Source organism: Nerophis ophidion, linkage group LG14 (genome assembly GCF_033978795.1).
Source record: "Nerophis ophidion isolate RoL-2023_Sa linkage group LG14, RoL_Noph_v1.0, whole genome shotgun sequence".
Lineage (NCBI taxonomy): Eukaryota > Metazoa > Chordata > Actinopteri > Syngnathiformes > Syngnathidae > Nerophis > Nerophis ophidion.
In genome coordinates this window covers 41,722,428-41,748,535 of record NC_084624.1, presented here as the reverse complement: position 1 = coordinate 41,748,535, position 26,108 = coordinate 41,722,428, and the positions used below count along the sequence as shown (strand labels likewise).

Genomic DNA, 26,108 nt, shown 5'->3' with positions numbered 1-26,108 from the left:
CTCTTTAAAAAAAAAAATTGGTGGAAGATTTTGCATATTTTGTATGTTTGCCAATAAAAACGTAGTTTTGATTGAAAAAAATGGCCGGAAAACAAACAAACAAACAAAAAAAACATTAAAAATAAAACTAAAACATTTTGAAATGAGGGATAGAGCTAAAGTTGATGTCGACTCCAGAGATTTTAGCGTTAAATTTAAAATATATGTATGCCCTGGTACACCATTATCATCATTTCATGACCGAAGCAAAACACATTTTACACTATTATACTGAAATAAATACAGCTACAACTTATTAAATAAAAACATAGAAAAAAACTACCAGCAGTGGTAAAGTTTAGATCCATGAAGGATAAAGAAGAAAGTGAATGAATGTTTATAACCGAATACATTTACATATGTACACTGTTAAGAATTCTCCATGTTATCTACGTTTCAGATACTTTACTTTGAAGCATTTCTTGACAGTGTCACTTCCTCTTCCTTCCTATAGATGTCACTTCCGCTTCCCGTTTGGCGTGTGTTATAATGTGTTTCTCTGCTACGTTTAATCGGTGCTCTAGTCTTTGGCGATGTGAGCATGTTAATTACAAACCCCGTTTCCATATGAGTTGGGAAATTGAGTTAGATGTAAATATAAACGGAATTCAATGATTTGCAAATCATATTCAACCCATATTCAGTTGAATATGCTACAAAGACAACATATTTGATGTTCAAATGTGATAAAAGTTTTTTGTTTTTTTTGCAAATAATCATTAACTTTAGAATTTGATGCCAGCCACACGTGACAAAGAAGTTGGGAAAGGTGGCAATAAATACTGATAAAGTTAAATAATGCTAATCAAACACTTATTTGGAACATCCCACAGGTGTGCAGGGTAATTGGGAACAGGTGGGTTCCATGATTGGGTATAAAAACCGCTTCCCAAAAAATGCTCAGTCTTTTACAGGAAAGGATGGGGCGAGGTACACCCCTTTGTCCACAACTGCGTGAGCAAAGAGTCAAACAGTTTAAGAACAACGTTTCTCAAAGTGCAATTGCAAGAAATTTAGGGATTTCAATATATACGCTCCATAATATCATCAAAAGGTTCAAAGAATCTGGAGAAATCACTCCACGTAAGCAGCATGGCCGGAAACCAACATTGAATGACCGTGACCTTGGATCCCTCAGGCGGAACTGTATCAAAAACCGACATCAATCTCTAAGGGATATCACTACATGGGCTTAAGAACACTTCAAAAAACTAAATACAGTTTGTCGCTACATCTGTAAGTGCAAGTTAAAGCTCTACTATGCAAAGCGAAAGCCATGTATCAACAACATCCAGAAACGCCACCGGCTTCTCTGGGGCTGAGATCATCTAAGATGGACTGATGCAAAGTGGAAAAGTGTTCTGTGGTCTTACGAGTCCACATTTCAAATTGTTTTTGGAAATATTCGACATTGTGTCATCCGGACTAAAGGGAAAGTGAACCATCCAGACTGTTATTGACGCAAAGTTGAAAAGCCAGCATCTGTGATGGTATGGGGGTGCATTAGTGCCCAAGGCATGGGTAACTTACACATCTGTGAAGGCACCATTAATGCTGAAAGATACATATAGGTTTTGGAACAACATATGCTGCCATCTACGCCCCGTCTTTTTCATGGACGCCCCTGCTTATTTCAGCAAGACATTGCCAAGCCACATGTTACAACAGAGTGGCTTTGTAAAAAAAGAGTGCGGGTACTTTCCTGGCCCGCCTGCAGTCTAGACCTGTCTCGCATCGAAAATGTGTGGCGCATTATGAAGCGTAAAATATGACAGCGGAGACCCCGGACTGTTGAACGACTGAAGCTCTACATAAAACAAGAATGGGAAAAAATTCCATTTTCAAAGCTTCAAGAATTATTTTCTTCAGTTCCCAAACGTTTATTGAGTGTTGTTAAAAGAAAAGGTGATGTAACACAGTGGTGAACATGCCCTTTCCCAACTACTTTGGCACGTGTTGCAGCGATGAAATTCTATGTTAATTATTATTTGCAAAAAAAAAAAAAAGTTTATGAGTTTGAACATCAAATATGTTGTCTTTGTAGTGCATTCAACTGAATATGGGTTGAAAAGGATTTGCAAATCATTGTATTCTGTTTATATTTACATATAACACAATTTCCCAACTCATATGGAAACGGGGTTTGTATTATTTATGAAGCAAGTTCGAGTATCATTGGCAAATTTTCACCAAGTCCCGGCCTTGGCACGCATATATGTGTCCTGTTTTTGGGATTTCCGAATACGGTCAGCCTATGTTACTGTAAACACATAATGTCAGACAACAACATGCACTAATCCCAGCGGTCCGTCTGACCGAAGGGGAACATAGGAGCTATTTTTCTTCTAATCTTCCACGCTGATGAGACAATCGATGGGAAAAAATTCAATTTTCAAAGTTTCAACAATTATTTTCTTCAGTTCCCAAACGTTTATTGAGTGTTGTTAAAAGAAAAGGTGATGTAACACAGTGGTGAACATGCCCTTTCCCAACTACTTTGGCACGTGTTGCAGCGATGAAATTCTATGTTAATTATTATTTGCAAAAAAAAAAAAAAGTTTATGAGTTTGAACACTAGATTGGCCGTAGTGTGTGAATGTGAGTGTGAATGTTGTCTGTCTATCTGTGTTGGCCCTGCGATGAGGTGGCGACTTGTCCAGGGTGTACCCTGCCTTCCGCCCGATTGTAGCTGAGATAGGCGCCAGCGCCCCCCGCGACCCCGAAAGGGAATAAGCGGTAGAAAATGGATGGATGGATGGAGTTTGAACATCAAATATCTTGTCTTTGTAGTGCATTCAACTGAATATGGGTTGAAAAGGATTTGCAAATCATTGTATTCTGTTTATATTTACATCTAACACAATTTCCCAACTCATATGGAAACGGGGTTTGTATTATGTATGAAGCAAGTTCGAGTATCATTGGCAAATTTTCACCAAGTCCCGGCCTTGGCACGCATATATGTGTCCTGTTTTTTGGGATTTCAGAATACGGTCAGCCTATGTTAATGTAAACACATAATGTCAGACAACAACATGCACTAATCCCAGCGGTCCGTCTGACCGAAGGGGAACACAGGAGCTATTTTTCTTCTAATCTTCCCCGCTGATGAGACAATCGAGTCCCCACAGGCCCGCGGGATGAACTATTACACTCCAGCACTGCCTCATTTCAACAAGGGTGTAGGCTCTCCGAAAAGGCCCATTAGCGTGATGGAAACGCACCTAAACAATTAGTTTTGCTACGATGGGAGTTTGAAACAATTTGCGAGGAGGCGGTGGAAACAAAAACAAGGCGGATGTTTTGAAGCCGCGCTTAAAGCCGTGGGATTAAGTCGGCGCTACGTTCGACACGGACGAGCCGAGCGGTCCCTTGCAAGACGCCGCTAATCTCCGCTGACGTCTGCTTCGACAAAAGCAAACAGCAGGCGCAACAAGAGAAGATACCATCTTTGGCTGCTGGTACAACAGGTCTGGTGGCATGTAAGGAGATTTGAGGGCTCAGGGAGGGGTGAAGGGGGGAGTTAAAAAAAAAAAAACAGCTCCAACAACAACCAGCTGTGTGCTTCATGATTTATGCTCCACTACGCCTCGCGAGAGGAAGTGGATTTGGGTGAAAACTTGCTCAGACATATGGTGCGGTCCTGTCAGCCTCTTTGCTGCGGCATCTTGACAGCACAAAGGGACCAGCCGCTGCTTAGCAACAAGATCTCTGGCCCCCGACGCCTGGCTTCCTGTTGGCAGAGGTGAGCGCCACCTCTGCCAACTGTCAGTCAAAAGCAACACACTGGAGTTATTATCAAAATGTCATCTTTTAAAGATACCTCGACATCTGCCTGTTGCTTCATACAACAGGCGGTCCTCAGGTTACCTTTTGTGGTTATGATGAACTCCCATAAATGATTAGTATTAGAGATCCATCCATTTTCTACCGCTTATTCCCTTTCGGGGTCGCGGGGGGCGCTGGCGCCTATCTCAGCTACAATCGGGCGGAAGGCAGGGTACACCCTGGACAAGTCGCCACCTCATCGCAGGGCCAACACAGATAGACAGACAACATTCACACTCACATTCACACACTAGGGCCAATTTTAGTGTTGCCAATTAACCTATCCTCAGATGTCCATCCATTTTCTACCGCTTATTCCCTTTTGGGGTCGCGGGGGGCGCTGGCGCCTATCTCAGCTACAATCGGGCGGAAGGCGGGGTACACCCTGGACAAGTCGCCACCTCATCGCAGGGCCAACACAGATAGACAGACAACATTCACACTCACATTCACACACTAGGGCCAATTTAGTGTTGCCAATCAACCTATCCCCAGGTGCATGTCTTTGGAAGTGGGAGGAAGCCGGAGTACTATCCTCAGATGTAATGCTTTAAAATGTAATATCAGAAATTATCGGAATCGGTTTCAAAATGATCGGTATCGGTTTCAAAAAGTAAAAATTGTGACTTTTTAAAACGCCGCTGTGTACACGGACGAAGGGAGAAGTACAGAGCGCCAATAAACCTTAAAAGCACTGCCTTTGCGTGCCGCCCCAGTCACATAATATATACGACTTTTTACACACACAAGTGAATGCAAGGCATACTTGGTCAACAGCCATACAGGTCACACTGAGGGTGGCCGTATAAACAACTTTAACACTGTTACAAATATGCGCCACACTGTGAACCCACACCAAACAAGAATGACAAACACATTTCGGGAGAACATCCGCACCGTAACACAAGATAAACACAACAGAACAAATACCCAGAACTCCTTGCAGCACTAACACTTCCGGGACGCTACAATATAAACCCCGAGCTAACCCCACCTTACCCTCCACCTCAACCTCCTCATGCTCTCTCAGGGAGAGCATGTCCCAAATTCCAAGCTGCTGTTTTGAGTGAGGCATGTTAAAAAAAAAAAATGCACTTTGTGACTTCAATAATAAATATGGCAGCGCCATGTTGGCATTTTTTTCCATAGCTTGAGTTGATTTATTGTGGAAAACCTTGTTACATTGTTTAATGCATCCAGCGGGGCATCACAACAAAATAATGCATAATAATGTGTTAATTCCACAAATGTATATATCGGTATCGGTTGATATCGGTATGGGTGATTAAGAGTTGGACAATATCGGCAAAAAAGCAATTATCGGACATCTCTAATTAGTATTAAACAAAAAAAGACGGGCATGAACTGGAGGAATACGCAGATGTTCATTGCTAAACTGAGGAAGAACATCACTTTTGTTATTTTTTGTGAACTTTTTTCCCTTCATGATGACTCCCAAGCGTGAGACAAACTCTTCAAAAAAAAGAAGAAAAAAGAAAAATTATTACAGAGTTAGTGCTGCAAGGGGTATTTGTTCTGTTGTGTTTATAAATGATAAATAAATAAATGGGTTGTACTTGTATAGCGCTTTTCTACCTTCAAGGTATTCAAAGCGCTTTGACACTACTTCCACATTTACCCATTCACACACACATTCACACACTGATGGAGGGAGCTGCCATGCAAGGCGCCAACCAGCACCCATCAGGAGCAAGGGTGAAGTGTCTTGCTCAGGACACAACGGACGGGACGAGGTTGGTACTAGGTGGGAATTGAACCAGGGACGCTCGGGTTGCGCACGGCCACTCTCCCCACTGCGCCACGCCTTCCCCATTATATATTATATATTATATTATATATTATATATATATTGTATATTATATATTATATATTGTGTTACGGTGCGGATGTTCTCCTGAAATGGGTTTGTCATTCTTGTTTGGTGTGGGTTCACAGTGTGGCGCATATTCGTAACAGTGTTAAAGTTGTGTGTACGGTCACCCTCAGTGTGACCTGTATGGCTGTTGACCAAGTATGTATTGCATCCACTTGTGTGTGTGAAAAGCTGTATATATTATGTGATTGGGCCGGCACGCCCCCAATATTGTTGTCTGGGTTGAAATCGGGAGAAATTCTCGAGAATGGTTGCCCCGGGAGATTTTCGGGAGGGGCACTGAAATTCGGGAGTCTCCCGGGAAACTCGACAGGGTTGGCAAGTATGACTGGGAGACGCAACTTCTCTGTACTTCTACCTACGTCCGTGTACCACTCCGTACAGCGGCGTTTTAAAAAGTCATACATTTTAATTTTTGAAACCGATACCGATAATTTCCAATATTACATTTTAAAGCATTTATCGGCCAAGAATATTGGCAGTCCGATATTATCGGACATCTCTAAAAAATTATACATGTCAAAATGATGAGAAAGTGTAGAAATCAACATTAGGTGCATGTTTAGTCAAACGCTGTGAGCCTCACCAAGGGCAAAGATGGTATTTATGTACATGTGAAAGGATCTGCTCTTATGAAACCGACAGTCATAATTAAGCAGCAAAGTGGTCTCAATATTGACACTTGACGTCTCTCCCTCTCTTGCTACACCACTTTCAGTAATAAACGCGCAACATAACCAGAAGAATAAAAAAAAGTCAGGAGTTGTTCTCATTTTTATTACGATTTCATTTTATTCTAGTATTTTATATGGACTTAATGTGTTCAACGTACAGTGTGACTCCATTTAAATATAAGTTCTTACTTACAGTAAAACTTGACTTACCTTAAACGCAGACTTTTGTGAAGAAGCGAATGTAGAATTTAAATTCATGAATAACAGAGCAAATTTATTTGAAATGTAACCCTTCTGTGGCGCACACCATTAATGCTCTTCTTAAAGGGCAGAGGTATTCGGATTGAATCTGTTTGAATTGTGGATGGTCAGATTAAAAAATGTATGTTATGTCAAAATAGTTATTTTCTCCATCCATCCATCCATTTTCTACCGCTTATTCCCTTTCGGGGTCGCGGGGGGCGCTGGCGCCTATCTCAGCTACAATCGGGCGGAAGGCGGGGTACACCCTGGACAAGTCGCCAACTCATCGCAGGGCCATCACAGATAGACAGACAACATTCACACTCACATTCACACACTAGGGCCAATTTAGTGTTGCCAATCAACCTATCCCCAGGTGCATGTCTTTGGAAGTGGGAGGAAGCCGGAGTACCTGGAGGGAACCCACGCATTCACGGGGAGAACATGCAAACTCCACACAGAAAGATCCCGAGCCTGGATTTGAACCCAGGACTGCAGGACCTTCGTATTGTGAGGCAGACGCACTAACCCCTCTTCCACCGTGAAGCCCTAGTTATTTTCTACTCAACAAATTAATTCTTGAACATTGGGTAACACCTGGGGATAGGTTGATTGGCAACACTAAAATTGGCCCTAGTGTGTGAATGTGAGTGTGAATGTTGTCTGTCTATCTGTGTTGGCCCAGCGATGAGGTGGCGACTTGTCCAGGGTGTACACCGCCTTCCGCTCGATTGTAGCTGAGATAGGCACCAACGCCCCCCGTGACCCCAAAAGGGAATAAGCGGTAGAAAATGGATGGATGGGTAACACTTTAGTATGGGGAACATATTCATCATTAACTAGATGCTTATTAAAGTAACAAAGACTTAATTTACATTGTTTTGGGCACTAGGGGAACATATAAGGGTTAGGGTTACTAATAAGCAATAATTCTGAGGTTATTGAGGGAAAACTCTTAGTTATTTGCTTACTGGTTGTATAATAAGGCCATGCAGAATAAGGCATTAATAAGTACTTAATAATGACTAATTAAGAGCCAATGTGTTACCAATTTGCATGTTAATAAGCTACTCATTAATGGTGAATGTGTTCCCCATACTAGATTAGATTAGATTAGATAGTACTTTATTTATTCCGTCAGGGAGAGGGGGGATGGGAGAAAAAAATAGAAGATTAAAATAAAATAAAAATAAAAAAAATCGGTCTTAGACTAGGCCCTGGAGTGGGGGTGCAGACTGAGGCCAAGGGGAAAAAAAATAAATAAAAATAAAAAATAAAAAAGTGTTAACAAGAAAAATGTCCCCAATGAATATGTATTATCACAAAACTTGCATTAAATAACATTTAAGTGTAATTTAAAAAAAGTATAAAAATTGTTTCAAATAAATAAAAAGTGTGAAATAAAAGGTGGTGGGCCGCAGAAATAAAATTATGCTTGGAGCTGTCACGCCAAATTTCTTCTCCCTACAAAAACCTTACCCCCCCCCCCCCCCCCCCCCCCCATTTACTTCCGGGGTCATGATTAATACAGACGTTTTGTTAACGCTATATTATAAAAAAAATTAAAAAACAATTTACAAACACAAGCTATGGGATGACATAAGAGGAAACGTGACCCCGGAAGTAATTGTTAGCGTTAACAAAACGTCTGTATTTTTATAATATAGCTTCATATTTTTATAATTTAGCGTTAACAGAACGTCTGTATTAATCATGACCCCGGAAGTAAATGGGGGTGAAGGTTTTTGTAGGGGGGAAGAAATTTGGCATGACAGCGCCCCAAATGACCTATTGGTTATCATGGAAATCATATGTAGACCTAAGACCTCCTGTAGTTGCACTTAAATATTACATTTTATTACACAACAAACTGAGAAGACAAAAATAATTTTGGAATTTTAGAGGGAGTCTGGGGGCATTTTACCGTCAATCATAACAATATCTTAAAACAAAACACATATTGGTATGTCAGACTTAGCCTTGCCTTGGTTTCACTCCTATCTTATGCTGACGTACTGCATAACAGTGTGGTACGCCAGCTGCACTGAAGCAGACAAACAGGCGATTCAGAGGGTCATAAAGTCTGCACAAAAAATCATCGGCTGTCCCCTGCCCTCCCTGAAGGATTTACACAACTCCCGTTGCCTCAACAGAGCAAAAAACATTACCAAGGACAGCACACACCCTGGCTTCCACCTCTTCGACTTGCTACCATCAGGCAGGTGCATCAGAGTCAGAACAAACAGGCTCAGAGACAGCTTCTTTCCCAAAGCTGTCACCATGTTGAACTCTAACTTAAAATAATAATAATTCACCCCTATACAATATCATGCCCTAATACCCTACTGTGCAATACTACCCTTCTAGTGCAATACGTCCGACACTGATTGTTATTTATTACTCCGGTACTCTTGTCTTGCTCTGTATATTGTACAGTGTTTTGTACTTCTATAGTGTTTTGTATATTGTACAGGATTGCTTATTATTTTTATTGGATTGTAGTCTGTTTATTTTAATTGTTAGTTTTTCCTTTTTACCTCTTATGTCATTTATTTCACCCCATATTTGTTCCCACTACCGCACCTTAAGTTGGAGTCTTTAATCTCGTTATATGCAAATATAATGACAATAAAGTTCATTCTATTCTATTCTATTCTATCTTACTGACAGGATGCAGTTTGTCCCCCAAAACAATGCGAACTTGGACTATGTTAAGGTAACTTGTGGAGTTCTACAGGGTTCAATTCTTGGCCCTGTACTCTTTAGCATCTAAATGCTGCCGCTAGGTGACATCATACGCAAGTATGGTGTTAGCTTTCACTGTTATGCTGATGACACCCAACTCTACATGCCTCTAAAGCTGACCAACACACCATATTGTAGTCAGCTGGTGGCGTGTCTAAATAAAATGAAAGGGGAACATTATCACCAGACCTTTGTATGCGTCAATATATACCTTGATGTTGCAGAAAAAAGACCATATATTTTCTTAACCGATTTCCGAACTCTAAATGGGTGAATTTTGGCGAATTAAACGCCTTTCTGTTTATGGCTCTTGTAGCGATGACATCAGTATGTGACGTTGCCTAGGTAATACAGCCGCCATTTTCATTTTTTCAAACACAATACAAACACCGGGTCTCAGCTCAGTTATTTTCCGTTTTTTTGACTATTTTTTGGAACCTTGGAGACATCATGCCTCGTCGGTGTGTTGTCGGAGGGTGTAAAAAGACTAACAGGGAGGGATTCAAGTTGCACCACTGGCCCGAAGATGCGAAAGTGGAAAGAAATCTGCCGCCAGACCCCTATTGAATGTGCCGGAGTGTCTGCACATTTCACCGGCGATGGCAGACATGGCACAGAGATGTATGGATAACCTGCAGATGCATTTGTAACGATAAAGTCAACAAAATCACAAAGGTGAGTTTTGTTGATGTTGTTGACTTATGTGCTAATCTGACATATTTGGTCGCGGCGTGACTGCCAGCTAATCGATGCTAACATGCTATTTAGGCTAACTGTATGTACATTTGAAACTATATTACGTTTCCTTCCACACACATTTAATGCGAAAAAAACACTTACCAATCGACGGATTTAAGTTGCTCCAGCGTCACAAGATGCGAAAGTCCTGATCGTTTGGTCTGCACATTTTACCAGCGATGCTAACGCAGCTATTCGGCCATGCTATGGGTATGAATAGCGTCAATAGCTATTCGCTCATTAGCTTCAATTTCTTCTTCAATACTTTCATACTCCAACCATCTGTTTCAATACATGCGTGATCTGTTGAATCGATTAAGCTGCTGAAATCCGAGCTAATGTCACTATATCTTGCTGTGGTATTCGGCATTGTTTGTTTACATTGGCAGCACTGTGTGACGTCACAGGGAAATGGATAGTGGTTTCGAAGATAGCGAAAATAAGGCACTTTAAAGATTTATTTAGGGATATTCCAGGACCGGTAAAATTTTGAAAAAAAATTCAAGAAATACAACAAGCCATTGGGAACTGATTTTCATTGTTTTTAACCCTTTTGAAATTGTGATAATGTTCCCTTTTAAACACTATCTCCAGCAACTTTTTACATCTTAACGCTAAAAAAATGAAAAAACTGTTTGTAAGTCCTGCTGGAAACCGACATCTATTTAATACCACCACCTTAACATTTGACAACCAAACAATTACACAAGGTGACTCGGTAAAGAATCTGGGTATTATCTTCGACCCGACTCTCTCGTTTTAGTCACACATTAAGAGTGTTACAAAAACAACCTTCTTTCATCTCCGTAATAACGCTAAAATGAGTCCCAATTTGTCCACCAGCCACGCTGAGATCATTGTCTATGCCTTCGTTACGTCTCGTCTTGATTACTGTAACGTAGGGCTGGGCGATATATCGAATATACTCGATATATCGCGGGTTTGTCTCTGTGCGATATAGAAAATGACTGTATCGTGATATTCGAGTATACGTTCTCACGCAGTTGCTTTTAGCTGCGGGCATTACACTAAACGCTTTTCTCACTATTTCTTGTATCTCCTTCTCACAGAGATGTAAAACAAGCGCACCTTCTTACACACGTCACATACTCTCGCAACGTCATACGCCCTCGCAGAGCAGACAGGTAGCGACATGGTAAAGTTAGCTGTAATGCTAACGGTGTGGTAACAAATGAAGGAAGAATTAATTCCCAAGAAAAACAGCAGGGAGTTCATATTCTGGCGGTGGTTTGGCTTCAAGCGGGAATATGTTTTACAAGTATGCGGCAAAAGCGTTGCTACAAAAAGTAGCAGCACTGCTAATATGTAACATTATTTGAAAAGTCACCCGCTAGAGAATGAAGAGTGCTTGAAACTCTGCATGTCAACATCTCCATTCGGTGCCACACCAACAAAATACCTAAGCAACCATTTCCAGATCAACACCGTATGAAAAAAATAGTCAATAACAGAAGGAGATAACGTCCGCAGTAAACTACCATATAGTGAAGGACATACACTATTTGACTTCCTATTATGCAGCTCATTTTTATTTGACAGTTATTGAAATATCTTGTGTGACATCATGCACAAAAGTACACTTTAATTTAGTGTTGTTTTGATATGTCACCTTAGTGACATCATGCACAAAAAAGCACTAATAGCTTGTTTTAAAATGTCTCTGACAATCTTGCACTTTCTGTTTTGGAAATGACATGAATGTTTGTGCCACTGCTTAATAACTGTTTAATAAATACAGTTTTGGCCAATTGGCTTAGTTGTGATTTTTCTCTGCATGAAAGTTTAAAAGTAGCATATATTAATGCAGTATGAAGAAGAATGTTTTAATGTAGACACATAGAATCATCATACTGCTGTGATTATATGCATCAAGTGTTCATTCAAGGCGAAGGTAAAATATCGAGATATATATGGTGTATCGTGATACGGCCTAAAAATATCGAGATATTATTAAAAGGCCGTATCGCCCAGCCCTACTGTAACATATTATTTTCGAGTCTCTCTATGTCTAGCAATTAAAGATTACAGTTGGTACAAAATGCATCTGCTGGACTTTTGACAAGAACAGTAAAGTTTGATCATATTACGCCTGTGCTGGCTCACCTGCACTTGCTTCCTGTGCACTCAAGATGTGACTTTAAGGTTTCATACTTACTTATTAAATACTAAACGGTCAAGCTCCATCCTATCGAGCTGATTGTATTGTACCATATGTCACGGCAAGAAATCTGCGCTCAAAGAACTCCAGCTTCACTTACAAGTATTAGCGAGTCTCGGAAATCCACTCAGACACTTTAACAAGCGTTAACAAACTCCATCCATCCATCCATCCATCTTCTTCCGCTTATCCGAGGTCGGGTCGCGGGGGCAGCAGCCTAAGCAGGGAAGGCCAGACTTCCCTCTCCCCAGCCACTTCGTCTAGCTCTTCCCGAGGCGTTCCCATGCCAGCCAGGAGACATAGTCTTCCCAACGTGTCCTGGGTCTTCCCCGTGGCCTCCTACCGGTTGGACGTGCCCTAAACACCTCCCTCGGGAGGCATTCGGGTGGCATCCTGACCAGATGTCCGAACCACCTCATCTGGCTCCTCTCGATGTGGAGGAGCAGCGGCTTTACTTTGAGTCCCTCCCGGATGGCAGAGCTTCTCACCCTATCTCTAAGGGAGAGCCCCGCCACACGGCGGAGGAAACTCATTTCGGCCGCTTGTACCCGTGATCTTATCCTTTCGGTCATTACCCAAAGCTCATGACCATAGGTGAGGATGGGAACGTAGATCGACCGGTAAATTGAGAGCTTTGCCTTCCGGCTCAGCTCCTTCTTCACCACAACAGATCGGTACAACGTCCGCATTACTGAAGACGCCGCACCGATCCGCCTGTCGATCTCACGATCCACTCTTCCCCCACTCGTGAACAAGACTCCTAGGTACTTGAACTCCTCCACTTGGGGCAGGGTCTCCTCCCCAACCCGGAGATGGCACTCCACCCTTTTCCGGGAGAGAAAACAAACTCAAACACACATCAACAAGAGCTGCTGTTCGCCACAACTCAAGCTCTCACACACAATAGCACCACCTCTTAAAGGCACACACACACACATCACAAATATTGAGTATTGTCTTGTGGCGCGAGCGTTTCTTTCTACAATACCAATTTAGTTACCCACCATTTTTGTTTTGATTATGGCACAAATGGGATAATAATAAGGGTGTAAAGGTACATGTATTTGTATTGAACCGTTTCAGTACGGGGGTTTCGGTTCGGTACGAGGGTGTATCGAACGAGTTTCTAAGTTAAAGTCTTAACAAGCTGCTTTGCTTCTTCTGCCTCTGTCTCAGCACCCAGCATTGTCCCACCCACATGACCATCTGATTGGTTTTATATATATAGCGGTAACAGCCAATCAGCAGTGCGTATTCAGAGCGCATGTAGTAAATGCTTCAGCGTCGAGCAGATGGGTGTTTAGCAGGTGAGCATTAGGCAGCGTACTCTCCCCAAATGATAATAAAGACCTCCCAGTCAACTACTACTAACATCACTATGAGCCCTTTGACCTTCTAGAAACTTAAATTGCAGCTCAGCTCGTTCGCAGTTCTAGCTTGAGGTGAAGGCTAATTAGCTTTTAGCGTAACGTTAGCTCATTTTGCAGTGTGCGTGCGTTTTACGAACAGAAAAGCTTTGAATGGCAGGGTCCCTGCTATCACATGTTGATAAAAAGATAACATTTACATAATAAAATATCGCTAAAATTCGCTCCATTCTGTCCACTAATGACGCCGAGATCATTATCCATGCGTTTGTTACGTCTCGCCTCGATTACTGTAACGTATTATTTTCGGGTCTCCCCATGTCCAACATTAAAAGATTACAGTTGGTACAAAATGCGGCTGCTAGACTTTTGACAAGAACAAGAAAGTTTGATCACATTACGCCTGTACTGGCTCACCTGCACTGGCTTCCTGTGCACTTAAGATGTGACTTTAAGGTTTTACTACTTACGTATAAAATACTACACGGTCTAGCTCCATCCTATCTTGCCGATTGTATTGTACCATATGTCCCGGCAAGAAATCTGCGTTCAAAGGACTCCGGCTTATTAGTGATTCCTAAAGCCCAAAAAAAGTCTGCGGGCTGTAGAGCTTTTTCATTTCGGGCTCCAGTACTCTGGAATGCCCTCCCAGTAACAGTTCGAGATGCTACCTCAGTAGAAGCATTTAAGTCTCACCTTAAAACTCATTTGTATACTCTAGCCTTTAAATAAACTCCCTTTTTAGACCAGTTGATCTGCCGTTTCTTTTCTTTTTCTTCTATGTCCCACTCTCCCGTGTGGAGGGGGTCCGGTCCGATCCGGTGGCCATGTACTGCTCGCCTGTGTATCGGCTGGGGACATCTCTGCGCTGCTGATCCGCCTACGCTTGGGATGGTTTCCTGCTGGCTCCGCTGTGAACGGGACTCTCGCTGCTGTGTCTTGGATCCTCTTTGGACTGGACTCTCGCGACTGTGTTGTATCCATTGTGGATTGAACTTTCAGTATCATGTTAGATCCGCTCGACATCCATTGCTTTCCTCCTCTCTAAGGTTCTCATAGTCATCATTGTCACCGACGTCCCACTGGGTCATTATTGTCACCAATGTCCCACTGGGTGTGAGTTTTCCTACCGAGGATGTCGTGGTGGTTTGTGCAGCCCTTTGAGACACTAGTGATTTAGGGCTATATAAGTAAACATTGATTGATTGATTGAAATTTGGTAAATAAATAACCAAAAAATGTGTATTTTGTTGTTTTCTTACGGTACCGAAAATGAACCGAACCTTGACCTCCAAGCCGAGCTACGTACCGAACCGAAATTTTTGTGTACCGTTACACCCATAGATAATAAACTTAACATCAATTATTTTTAAAAGTGCTAAACTTCATATAATGTCTGCTGTTCTTATTTCCAATGTTTTCCTTCTTCTAGTATCGATAAAATCGATTGATTCCCTTTAAAAACGATCTTGGATCGATACCTTTTTTTTTTGGAAGGCAAACTTGCCTAGCACAGATTGATACAATTGAAATGAAGGAATACACATACAGGTGAATCAATCTATCGTTACATCCTTATTTATTTTCTATACGATTTAAAAAATTGCCAACAGTGAAGTGAAGTGAATTATATTTATATAGCGCTTTTCTCTAGTGACTCAAAGCGCTTTACATAGTGAAACCCAATATCTAAGTTACATTTAAACCAGTGTGGGTGGCACTGGGAGCAGGTGGGTAAAGTGTCTTGCCCAAGGACACAACGGCAGTGACTAGGATGACGGAAGCGGGAATCGAACCTGCAACCCTCAAGTTGCTGGCACAGCCACTCTACCAACCGAGCTATACCGCCCCAACAGTAAAAATTAGCTAAAGGTTTGCTAATTTCCTAATGAAATCCAAAGAAAAAATGCAAAGTCCCTCACAAACAGGATTTGTATGGTGTGTGTTTGTTTGTTTGTCAGCAGGTGTCGAATATAAAGTGCAATGTTTTTAATAGAAGTGTGACCAATGAATCAATGTTTTTGCTGACCAAATTATAAACTGCAAAGAAAATTCAGGAGGTGAGACGGACAGTATTCCGACGCACCTGAAGGCGGCGTATGCGTCAGTCTTACCTTTATTCAGCAGAATGTTAAGCCTCCTCCCCAGTTTTTTGCTGTATCCACTAGGGGTCGGCGTGGAGTTCCTCTGAGGCGAGTGGATCTGACCCGTGGGAGGTTTGGCGGCAAAAACGGTCGGATGATTTGAGGGCGGGTAGCCATCGGTCTGGTCCGGATGAGGATGAGAGTGCGGGTTTGTTTGGGAGCCGTGTCGGGACATCCTGTGCGGGGCGGCGTGATCCATGCCCGCCCCGGTGCCGCCGGATATGGAGTCTGGACTGAAGCGGCCCGAGGAATACGCGGGGTTCCTCTCGGCGTGGGACAGATGCTCGTAATGGGCCTTCATGGAGGAAGGAACCACGTGGAACATGATAACCGGCGAGCGCATGGCCTGACGGAACATGTTCTGGGCTCTGGAAGAAGGAGGTGGACACGTTTAAAAGGACAGCGCCGAAAAACAAGTGTCAAGTACAGTAAATACACCTTTGATGTTGGGGCTGGGGTATATAACTCCAAATTAGCATATAACCCCAGTTCTTGAGATTTTGCACTGGCTCTCTGTTCATTTTTAGAATTGATTTTATAACCTTGATGTTTGCTTTTAAAGCTTTACATCAAGGGCGCTCACACTTTTTCTGCAGGTGAGCTACTTTTCAATTGAGCAAGTCGAGGAGACCTACCTAATTCCTATTTATAATTTATATTTATTTATTTATGAAAGAGACATTTTTGTTAACAAGTTAATGGTGTTTAATGATAATACAAGCATGTGTAACACACATAGATTCCTTTCTTTCATGAAGACAAGAATATAAGTTGGTGTATTTGATTCTGATGACTTGCATTGATTGGAATCAGACAGTGGTGCTGATAATGTCCGCATTTTCAAAGGGAGGAAAAAAAAAGTCCTCCTTTCTGTCCAATACCACATGAAAGTGGTTGGATTTGGCATCTCATTTGTCCAACTTGCATACTCGTTTTTAAACACTTTGTTATGAGAGTAGCATATGTGTGTGGCCCTTTAATGTCTGGCAGCAGGTGAGTGACGTCAGTGAGTGTGCGGGTGGGCAAGCAAGTGAGAAAGCGGTCGCTGAGGGCGGGGGAGAAATACATTGGCATCAAACTCCGTAGCTTGCTAGCTTGTGCACGCTAGCTTTCTGAGACTCTTATTTTGTTAACACAGGCAGGATGAAACAGGGCTTTTATGGTGAAGACAGGAACTGTGCTGTCGGTCTTTAGAGTTTTGACAGTAGGTACGGAGTCTCTAGAAATAAAATGTGTTTCTCTGCGTCCGCCCTGTTAGTGATTTTTTTCTTAAATATGAGCTCGCAGCAGCCAGCGTCATCTCACAAGATCCTCGGGTGCCGAGAATGTCAAACAACTGACGAAAGTGAAGTCTTGGTATGATTGATGATTGCTCATTTTTATGTATATTTTTTAATGCCTGGCTTGAGATCGACTGACACACCCTCCGAGATCGACCAGTCGATCGCGATCGACGTAATGAGCACCCCTGCTTTACATGGATTGGCACCTCATAATATCTCGGACATTATCCAAATTTACACCCCTAAAGTCCGAGAGCAAGCTCCAGCTCGTGATGCCCAAGACGAGACTTAAAACCAGGGGACACAGGACCTCCTCTGTGGTCGGCCCTAAGCTCTAGAACTGTGATTCTCAACCTTTTTTCAGTGATGTAGCCCCTGTGAACATTTTTTTTTTTAATTCAAGTACCCTCTAATCAGAGCAAAGCATTTTTGGTTGAAAAAAAAGAGATAAAGAAGTAAAATATATTACTGTGTCATCAGTTTCTGATTTATTAAATTGTATAACAGTGCAAATTATTGCTCATTTGTACTGCCCTTTTTTGCAATATTTGGAAAAAAAGATATAAAGATAACTAAAAACTTGTTGAAAAATAAACAAGTGATTCAATTATAAATAAATATCTCTACACTTAATTCTAAACATTTCTTTACAAAAAAAGAAATCTTTAACATCAATATTTATGGAACATGTCCACAAAAAAATCGAGCTGTCAACACTGAATATTGCATTGTTGCATTTCTTTTCACAGTTTTTGCCGATTGTATTGTACCGTATGTCCCGGCAAGAAATCTGCGTTCAAAAGACTCCGGCTTATTAGTGATTCCTAGAGCTCAAAAAAAGTCTGCGGGCTATAGAGCGTTTTCCGTTCGGGCTCCAGTACTCTGGAATGCCCTCCCGGTAACAGTTCGAGATGCTACCTCAGTAGAAGCATTTAAGTCTCATCTTAAAACTCATCTGTATACTCTAGCCTTTAAATAGACCTCCTTTTTAGACCAGTTGATCTGCCGCTTCTTTTCTTTCTCCTATGTCCCCCCCTCCCTTGTGGAGGGGGTCCGGTCCGATGACCATGGATGAAGTACTGACTGTCCAGAGTCGAGACCCAGGATGGACCGCTCCTCGGGACCCAGGATGGACCGCTCGCCTGTATCGGTTGGGGACATCTCTACGCTGCTGATCCGCTTGAGATGGTTTCCTGTGGACGGGACTCTCGCTGCTGTCTTGGAGCCACTATGGATTGAACTTTCACAGTATCATGTTAGACCCGCTCGACATCCATTGCTTTCGGTCCCCTAGAGGGGGGGTTTGCCCACATCTGAGGTCCTCTCCAAGGTTTCTCATAGTCAGCATTGTCACTGGCGTCCCACTGGATGTGAATTCTCCCTGCCCACTGGGTGTGAGTTTTCCTTGCCCTTTTGTGGGTTCTTCCGAGGATGTTGTAGTCGTAATGATTTGTGCAGTCCTTTGAGACATTTGTGATTTGGGGCTATATAAATAAACATTGATTGATTGATTGATGAACTTACATTCATATTTTGTTGAAGTATTATTCAATAAATATATTTGTAAAGGATTTTTGAATTGTTGCTATTTTTAGAATATTTAAAAAAAATGTCACGTACCCCTTGGCATACCTTCAAGTACCTCCAGGGGTACGCGTGCCCCCATTTGAGAACCACTGCTCTAGAACACTCTACCCCTCCATATTCCAAATGCTCCCACAGTGGAGTGTTTTTAAGTCTCTTCTTAAGACCCATTTTTGTTCTTTGGCCTTTAACACTACATGAGTTGCGTGGTCCTCAGTGTTTTTGAAATTCTATCTTTTGTTTTAATTGGGTTTTACCCTTTAAAATCGTTTTTAATCATATTTATTTTTAAATCGTCTTTATATTTATTTATTTTTTGGTTTTTATTCAGTCATTGGTGGAGCTAAGGATAATAATTTAATATTGTTGTACAGCACTTTGAAAACATGTCTGTTGTTTAAATGTGCTATACCAGTGGTACTCAAATTGGGGGTAAGCGTACCCCTGGGGGTACTTGAAGGTATGCCAAGGGGTACCTGAGATTTTTATAAAAATATTCTAAAAATAGCAGCAATTCAAAAATCCTTTATGAATATATTTATTGAATAATACTTCAACAAAATATGAATGTAAGTTCATAAAATGTGAAAAGAAATGCAACAATGCAATATTAATTTTTGTGGACATGTTCCATAAATATTGATGTTAAAAATTTCTTTTTTAGTGAAGAAATGTTGAGAATTAAGTTCATGAATCCAGATGGATCTCTATTACAATCCCCAAAGAGGGCACTTTAAGTTCATGATGACTTCTATGTGTAGAAATCTTTATTTATAATTGAATCACTTGTTTATTTTTCAACAAGTTTTTACTTGTTTTTATATCTTTTTTTCCAAATAGTTCAAGAAAGACCACTACAAATGAGCAATACTTTGCACTGTTATACAATTTAATAAATCAGAAACTGATGACAAAGTGCTGTATTTTACTTCTTTATCTCTTTTTTTTTTCAACCAAAAATGCTTTGCTCTGATTAGGGGGTACTTAAATTAAAAAAATGTTCACAGGGGGTACATGACTGAAAAAAGGTCGATAACCACTGTTCTAGAACACTCTGCCCGTCCATGTTCGAACTGCCCCCACAGTGGAGTGTTTTAAGTCTCTTCTTAAGGCTCACTTTTATTCTTTGGCTTTTAACACTACGTGAGTTGTGTGGTCCTCAGTGTTTTTGAAATTCTATCTATTGTTTTAATTGGGTTTTACCCTTTAAAATCGTTTTTAATCATATTTATTTTATATAGTTTTTGCATTGGTTTTATATATCTATTTTTTGTTTTCATTCAGTCATTGGTGGAGCTAAGGATAATATTTGAATATTGTTGGTAATATTGTTGTGCAGCACTTTGGAAAAATGTCTGTTATTTAAATGTGCTATACCAGTGGTTCTACGATGAGGTGGCGACTTGTCCAGGGTGTACCCCGCCTTCCGCCTGATTGTAGCAGAGATAGGCGCCAGCGCCCCCCGCGACCCCGGAAGGGAATAAGCGGTAGAAAATGGATGGATATACCAGTGGTTCTCAAATGAAGGTACGTGAGATTTTTTTTAAATATTCTAAAAATAGCAACAATTCAAAAATCCTTTATAAATATATTTATTGAATAATACTTCAAGAAAATATGAATGTAAGTTAATAAAATGTGAAATGAAATGCAACAATGCAATATTCATTTTTGTGGACATGTTCCATAAATATTGATGTTAAAGATTTATTTTTTTGTGAAGAAATGTTTAGAATGAAGTTGATGAATCCAGATGGATCTCTATTACAATCCCAAAAGAGGGCACTTTAAGTTGATGATGACTTCTATGTGTAGAAATCTTTATTTATAATTGAATCACTTGTTTATTTTTCAACAAGTTTTTAGTTATTTTTATATCTTTTTTCCCTAATCTTTCAAGAAAGACCACTACAAATGAGCACTTTTTTGCACTGTTATACAATTAAATAAATCAGAAACTGATGACATGTATGTATTTTACTACTTTATCTCTTTTTTTCAACCAAAAATGCTTTGCTCTGATTAGGGGGTACTTGAATTAAAAAAATGTTCACAGGGGGGTACATCACTGAAAAAAGGTTGAGAACCACTGCGCTATACAAATAAAGTGGATTGGCTTGAGAGTCATCAAGTATCTTTGAACGCCCTCCAACATATCTTATTTCTATGCGCCATCCATTTTCAAAAACCTGAACATTGTGATGTGTTAATTAGGACTTCCTGTTTAATGCAGGCTCAACGGTCTCTGACAGCTCCATCACCTAATCCTCTCATTTGGCTGCAGATGAAGTAACCCCCCTACAGCTTGGATGGTTTGCAGAAAATCCCCCTCTAAACCTCAGACCCCCCCCCCCCCCCCCCCCACCCCCCACAGCCCAGGCGGTGGGAGCTCATGTACTATATATACAGTTTGCCCAGATGGAACCTTATGTTGGCTTGTCAGCACACTGGAGCAACAGATCCTTCGCGAGCTCCATCTGCTCCGGTCCATCACATGTTGCTATGACTTCTCCACCGGCAGCTGAGAGGACGTTTAAGTCAACGGCGGAGGAACAAGAACTTTTATTGCATTCCGACTCTCTGCTGTGAAATACCTCGGCCCCCTTTTTTTTCCCAGCAAACTAATAAAGTTCCCTGGGGAGGACGGACTCGTGCAATAACACGACTAATTACGACATGGGTGTCAAACTCTGGCCGGCGGGCCAAATCTGGCCCGGCGTGTAATTTAATTTGGCCCTTGAGGCAATATCAATTTGGCATTAGAGCTGGCCCGCCGGTGTTATACAGCGTCAGTGCCGCTCTAACACCGCATTAACCGCTAATACTCAGACTTGCCAACCCTCCTAATTTTCCCGGTAGACTCCCGGGGCAACCATTGTCCCGAATTTCTAACAATTTCCACCTGGACAACTATATTGGGGGCGTGCATTTAAGGCAGTGGTCCCCAACCAACGGGCCGTGGAAGAATTCTTTATTAAAAAAATAAGAAATAAAAAAAAATATATTGTATCTTTTTTTTTTAACTAAATCAACATAAAAAACACAATATACACTTACAATTAGTGCACCAACCACAAAAACCTCCCTTTTTCATGACAAAGAAGAAAAAAAAAGGACCACCCCCGGGCCGCGGGACAAATTATTAAGCGGATACAAAAAGGTTGGGGACCACTGATTTAAAATAAATGATAAATGGGTTGTACTTGTATAGCGCTTTTCTACCTTCAAGGTACTCAAAGCGCTTTGACACTACTTCCACATTTACCCATTCACACACACATTCACACACTGATGGAGGGAGCTGCCATGCAAGGCGCCAACCAGCACCCATCAGGAGCAAGGGTGAAGTGTCTTGCTCAGGACACAACGGACGTGACGAGGTTGGTACTAGGTGGGATTTGAACCAGGGACACTCGGGTTGCGCACGGCCACTCTCCCACTGCGCCACGCCGTCCCGAGGTACTGCCTTTAGCGTTCTCTACAACCTGTCGTCACGTCCGCTTTTCCTCCATACTAACAGCGTGTCACATAATGTTTGTGTCTTTTACACACACACACACACACACACACACACACACACACACACACACACACACACACACACACACACACACACACACACAAGTGAATGCAAGTCATACTTCGTCAACAGCCATACAGGTCACACTGAGGGTGGCCGTATAAACCACTTTAGCACTGTTACAAATATGCGCCACACTGTGAACCCACACCAAACAAGAATTCCAAACACATTTTCAGGTGAACATCCGCACCGTATAACAACATAACAAATACCCAGAATCCCTTGCAGCACTAACTCTTCCGGGAAACTTCCAGCAAACTGACCAATAATTAACGTTTTATTCATGCATTTTCTCTTGCTACTTCCAAGGCTTGAATGTTTGGTTCATACATTATTGTTATTTTATTTTCAAATGTATTATTAGCCTGTGGAAAAAAATTGATATTTACCTCAGAAGATTGCAAATAGAAAAAAAGGGGTTACATTTTTATTTAAATTTTATTTGATATGCCATTGATATTTTTTTTAATTATTATTATTTGAAACTGGATTTTGCATGTCACTAAAGTTATATAAGCCTTGCTTGTTCAATATTTAATGCAAAACTTGTTTGGGTCCCTGATAAAAGGTTAATTTGTTCAACCTTGGCCCGCGGCTTTGTTCCGTTAAACATTTTGGCCCACTCTGTATTTGAGTTTGACACCCCTTAACTACGACATCTTGTCTTTTCGAGGCCAGCTTCTCCTGTCTGGCTCTCTCTCTCGGCTGCGGGAGGAGATTAACTCCAGCAAATACGTGCTCAAAACTGTCGCGGCATATTGACAAGAAGCCAACAATAATGCAACTGACACAGCATGAGCATTACAAGTACAAATCCCCCATTTGGGGCGGTGCAGCTGGATAAACCCATTAGGTTCCGCGTGGCAAGCGTGCGAGATACACTTTGTGTGATACATAATGTGGACATCGTCCATGAAGCAGAAACACCTAATCAACACAGAGTACACAAAACTTGTAAGACAAGCGTCTATCCCCGTGCAGCATGTAGGATCTAATGAGGAATTAGCAAGTAGTGATGCGAAAAGTGGGATGAGCATTAAAAGACAGGAAGAGCGTCAGAAACTGTAAAAAAGGAATAAAGAGGAAGAAAATGAAATAAAATATTACTGTATTTAATGCTGCCCTTTTTGTTGCTGCATCTATTACATATACTGTAGTATTGTACATGCTAATTGTTATATATTATATAAAAATTTAACAATGTAATAATATATCAGTATATATTATATAGTGTACAAACCCTGTTTCCTTATGAGTTGGGAAATTGTGTTAGATGTAAATATAAACGGAGTACAATGATTTGCAAATCCTTTTCAACCCATATTCAGTTGAATGCACTACAAAGACAAGATATTTGATGTTCAAACTCCATCCATCCATCCATTTTTCTACCGCTTATTCCCTTTCGGGGTCGCGGGGGGCGCTGGCGCCTATCTCAGCTACAATCGGGCGGAAGGCGCGGTACACCCTGGACAGGGCCAACACAGATAGACAGACAACATTCACACTCACATTCAAACACTAGGGCCAATTTAGTGTTGCCAATCAACCTATCCCCAGGTGCATGTCTTTGGAAGTGGGAGGAAGCCGGAGTACCCGGAGGGAACCCACGCATTCACGGGGAGAACATGCAAACTCCACACAGAAAGATCCCGAGCCTGGATTTGAACCCAGGACTGCAGGACCTTCGTATTGTGAGGCACACGCACTAACCCCTCTGCCACCGTGAAGCCCATCTTCAAACTCATTAACTTTATTTTTATTTTTTACAAATAATAATTAACTTAGAATTTCATGGCTGCAACACGTGCCAAAGTAGTTGGGAAAGGGCATGTTCACCACTGTGTTACATCACCTTTTCTTTTAACAACACTCAATAAACGTTTGGGAACTGAGGAAACTAATTGTTGAAGATTTGAAAGTGGAATTCTTTCCCATTCTTGTTTTATGTAGAGCTTCAGTCGTTCAACAGTCCGGGGTCTCCGCTGTCATATTTTACGCTTCATAATGCGCCACACATTTTCGATGGGAGACAGGTCTGGACTGCAGGCGGGTCAGGAAAGTACCCGCACTCTTTTTTTTACGAAGCCACGCTGAATGAGGCTTGGCATTGTCTTGCTGAAATAAGCAGGGGCGTCCATGAAAAAGACGGCGCTTAGATGGCAGCATATGTTGTTCCAAAACCTGTATGTACCTTTTAGCATTAATGGTGCCTTCACAGATGTGTAAGTTACCCATGCCTTGGGCACTAAAGCATCCCCATACCCTCACAGATGCTAGCTTTTGAACTTTGCGTCAATAACAGTCTGGATGGTTCACTTTCCCTTTAGTCCGGATGACACAATGTCGAATATTTCCAAAAACAATTTGAAATGTGGACTCGTAAGACCACAGAACACTTTTCTACTTTGCATCAGTCCATCTTAGATGATCTCAGCCCCAGAGAAGCCGGTGGCGTTTCTGGATGTTGTTGATAAATGGCTTTTGCTTTGCATAGTAGAGCTTTAACTTGCACTTACAGATGTAGCGACAAACTGTATTTAGTGACAGTGGTTTTTTGAAGTGTTCTTAAGCCCATGTAGTGATATCCTTTAGAGATTGATGTCGGTTTTTCATACAGTGCCGTCTGAGGGATCGAAGGTCACGGTCATTCAATGTTGGTTTCCGGCCATGCCGCTTACGTGGAGTGATTTCTCCAGATTCTCTGAACCTTTTGATGCTATTATGGACGGTAGATGTTGAAATCCCTAAATTTCTTGCAATTGCACTTTGAGAAACGTTGTTCTTAAACTGTTTGACTATTTGCTCATGCAGTTGTGGACAAAGGGGTGTACCTCGCCCCATCCTTTCTTGTGAAAGACTGAGCATTTTTTGAGAAGCTGTTTTTACACCCAGTCATGGCACCCACCTGTTCCCAATTAGCCTGCACACCTGTGGGATGTTCCAAATAAGTGTTTGGTGAGCATTCCTCAACTTTATCAGTATTTATTGCCACCTTTCCCAACTTCTTTGTCACGTGTTGCTGGCATCAAATCCTAAAGTTAATGATTATTTGCACAAAAAAAAATGTTTATGAGTTTGAACATCAAATATGTTGTCTTTGTAGCATATTCGACTGAATATGGGTTGAAAATGATTTGCAAATCGTTGTATTCCGTTTATATTTACATCTAACACAATTTCCCGACTCATGGAAACGGGGTTTGTATATACTGTATATATAATATGTAAATATTACATATATGTTATATTTTATATTGCTACTACGGTACATTTTTAGTCTGCTTTATACCTGCATTATACTTTCCATTCTTTGTAACTGAGCTACAATGTGGACCAACTTCCCTTGTGGATCAATAAAGTTAGTCTAAGTCTAAAAAAAGATTATGATTGGATCACTGCAATTGTATGAGTTGGACAAAGAAAAGTTAGCTTGGGCAGAAGGAGGCCTGAACTACGGTGGCTGGTGAGGGCAAACGCAGAGCAAATGTCCAAATGCAGAACTGAGCCAAAACCAAACACACTATAACACAATTGCAACAAAAAATAAAAATGCTGCAATCACAAACACACAACCATACACCAAACCGACATTTATGTGAGTAATGCTGCAAGTTTCTGGAACTAAACAGGAAGGTAGGGAGATTACCGGAGGTAGCAGAGGGTCGCAGGGATATTCCTTTTTAAAGACTTAAGACGTAATATTTTACAATATTACGGCACAACTGATTTTATGGCCCAGTTTTTAATAAAGAAAAATGCACATTGTAATTCTACACAACTTTAAAAACCAGACCTGGACAAAAT

At 41.3% G+C, this 26,108-nt stretch overlaps 1 protein-coding gene across 6 annotated transcripts in view; it reads right to left on the bottom strand.

Moving 5' to 3' along the window:
* pard3ab (par-3 family cell polarity regulator alpha, b) overlaps positions 1 to 26,108 on the bottom strand; it is a 581,331-nt gene that overhangs the window by 295,947 nt on the left and 259,276 nt on the right. For all 6 annotated transcript variants that reach the window (XM_061920783.1, XM_061920784.1, XM_061920787.1 and 3 more), the window contains one exon: positions 15,822 to 16,219. In XM_061920783.1, coding sequence (XP_061776767.1) covers positions 15,822 to 16,219 — 398 coding nt within the window. The remainder of the gene's footprint in view (positions 1 to 15,821; positions 16,220 to 26,108) is intronic.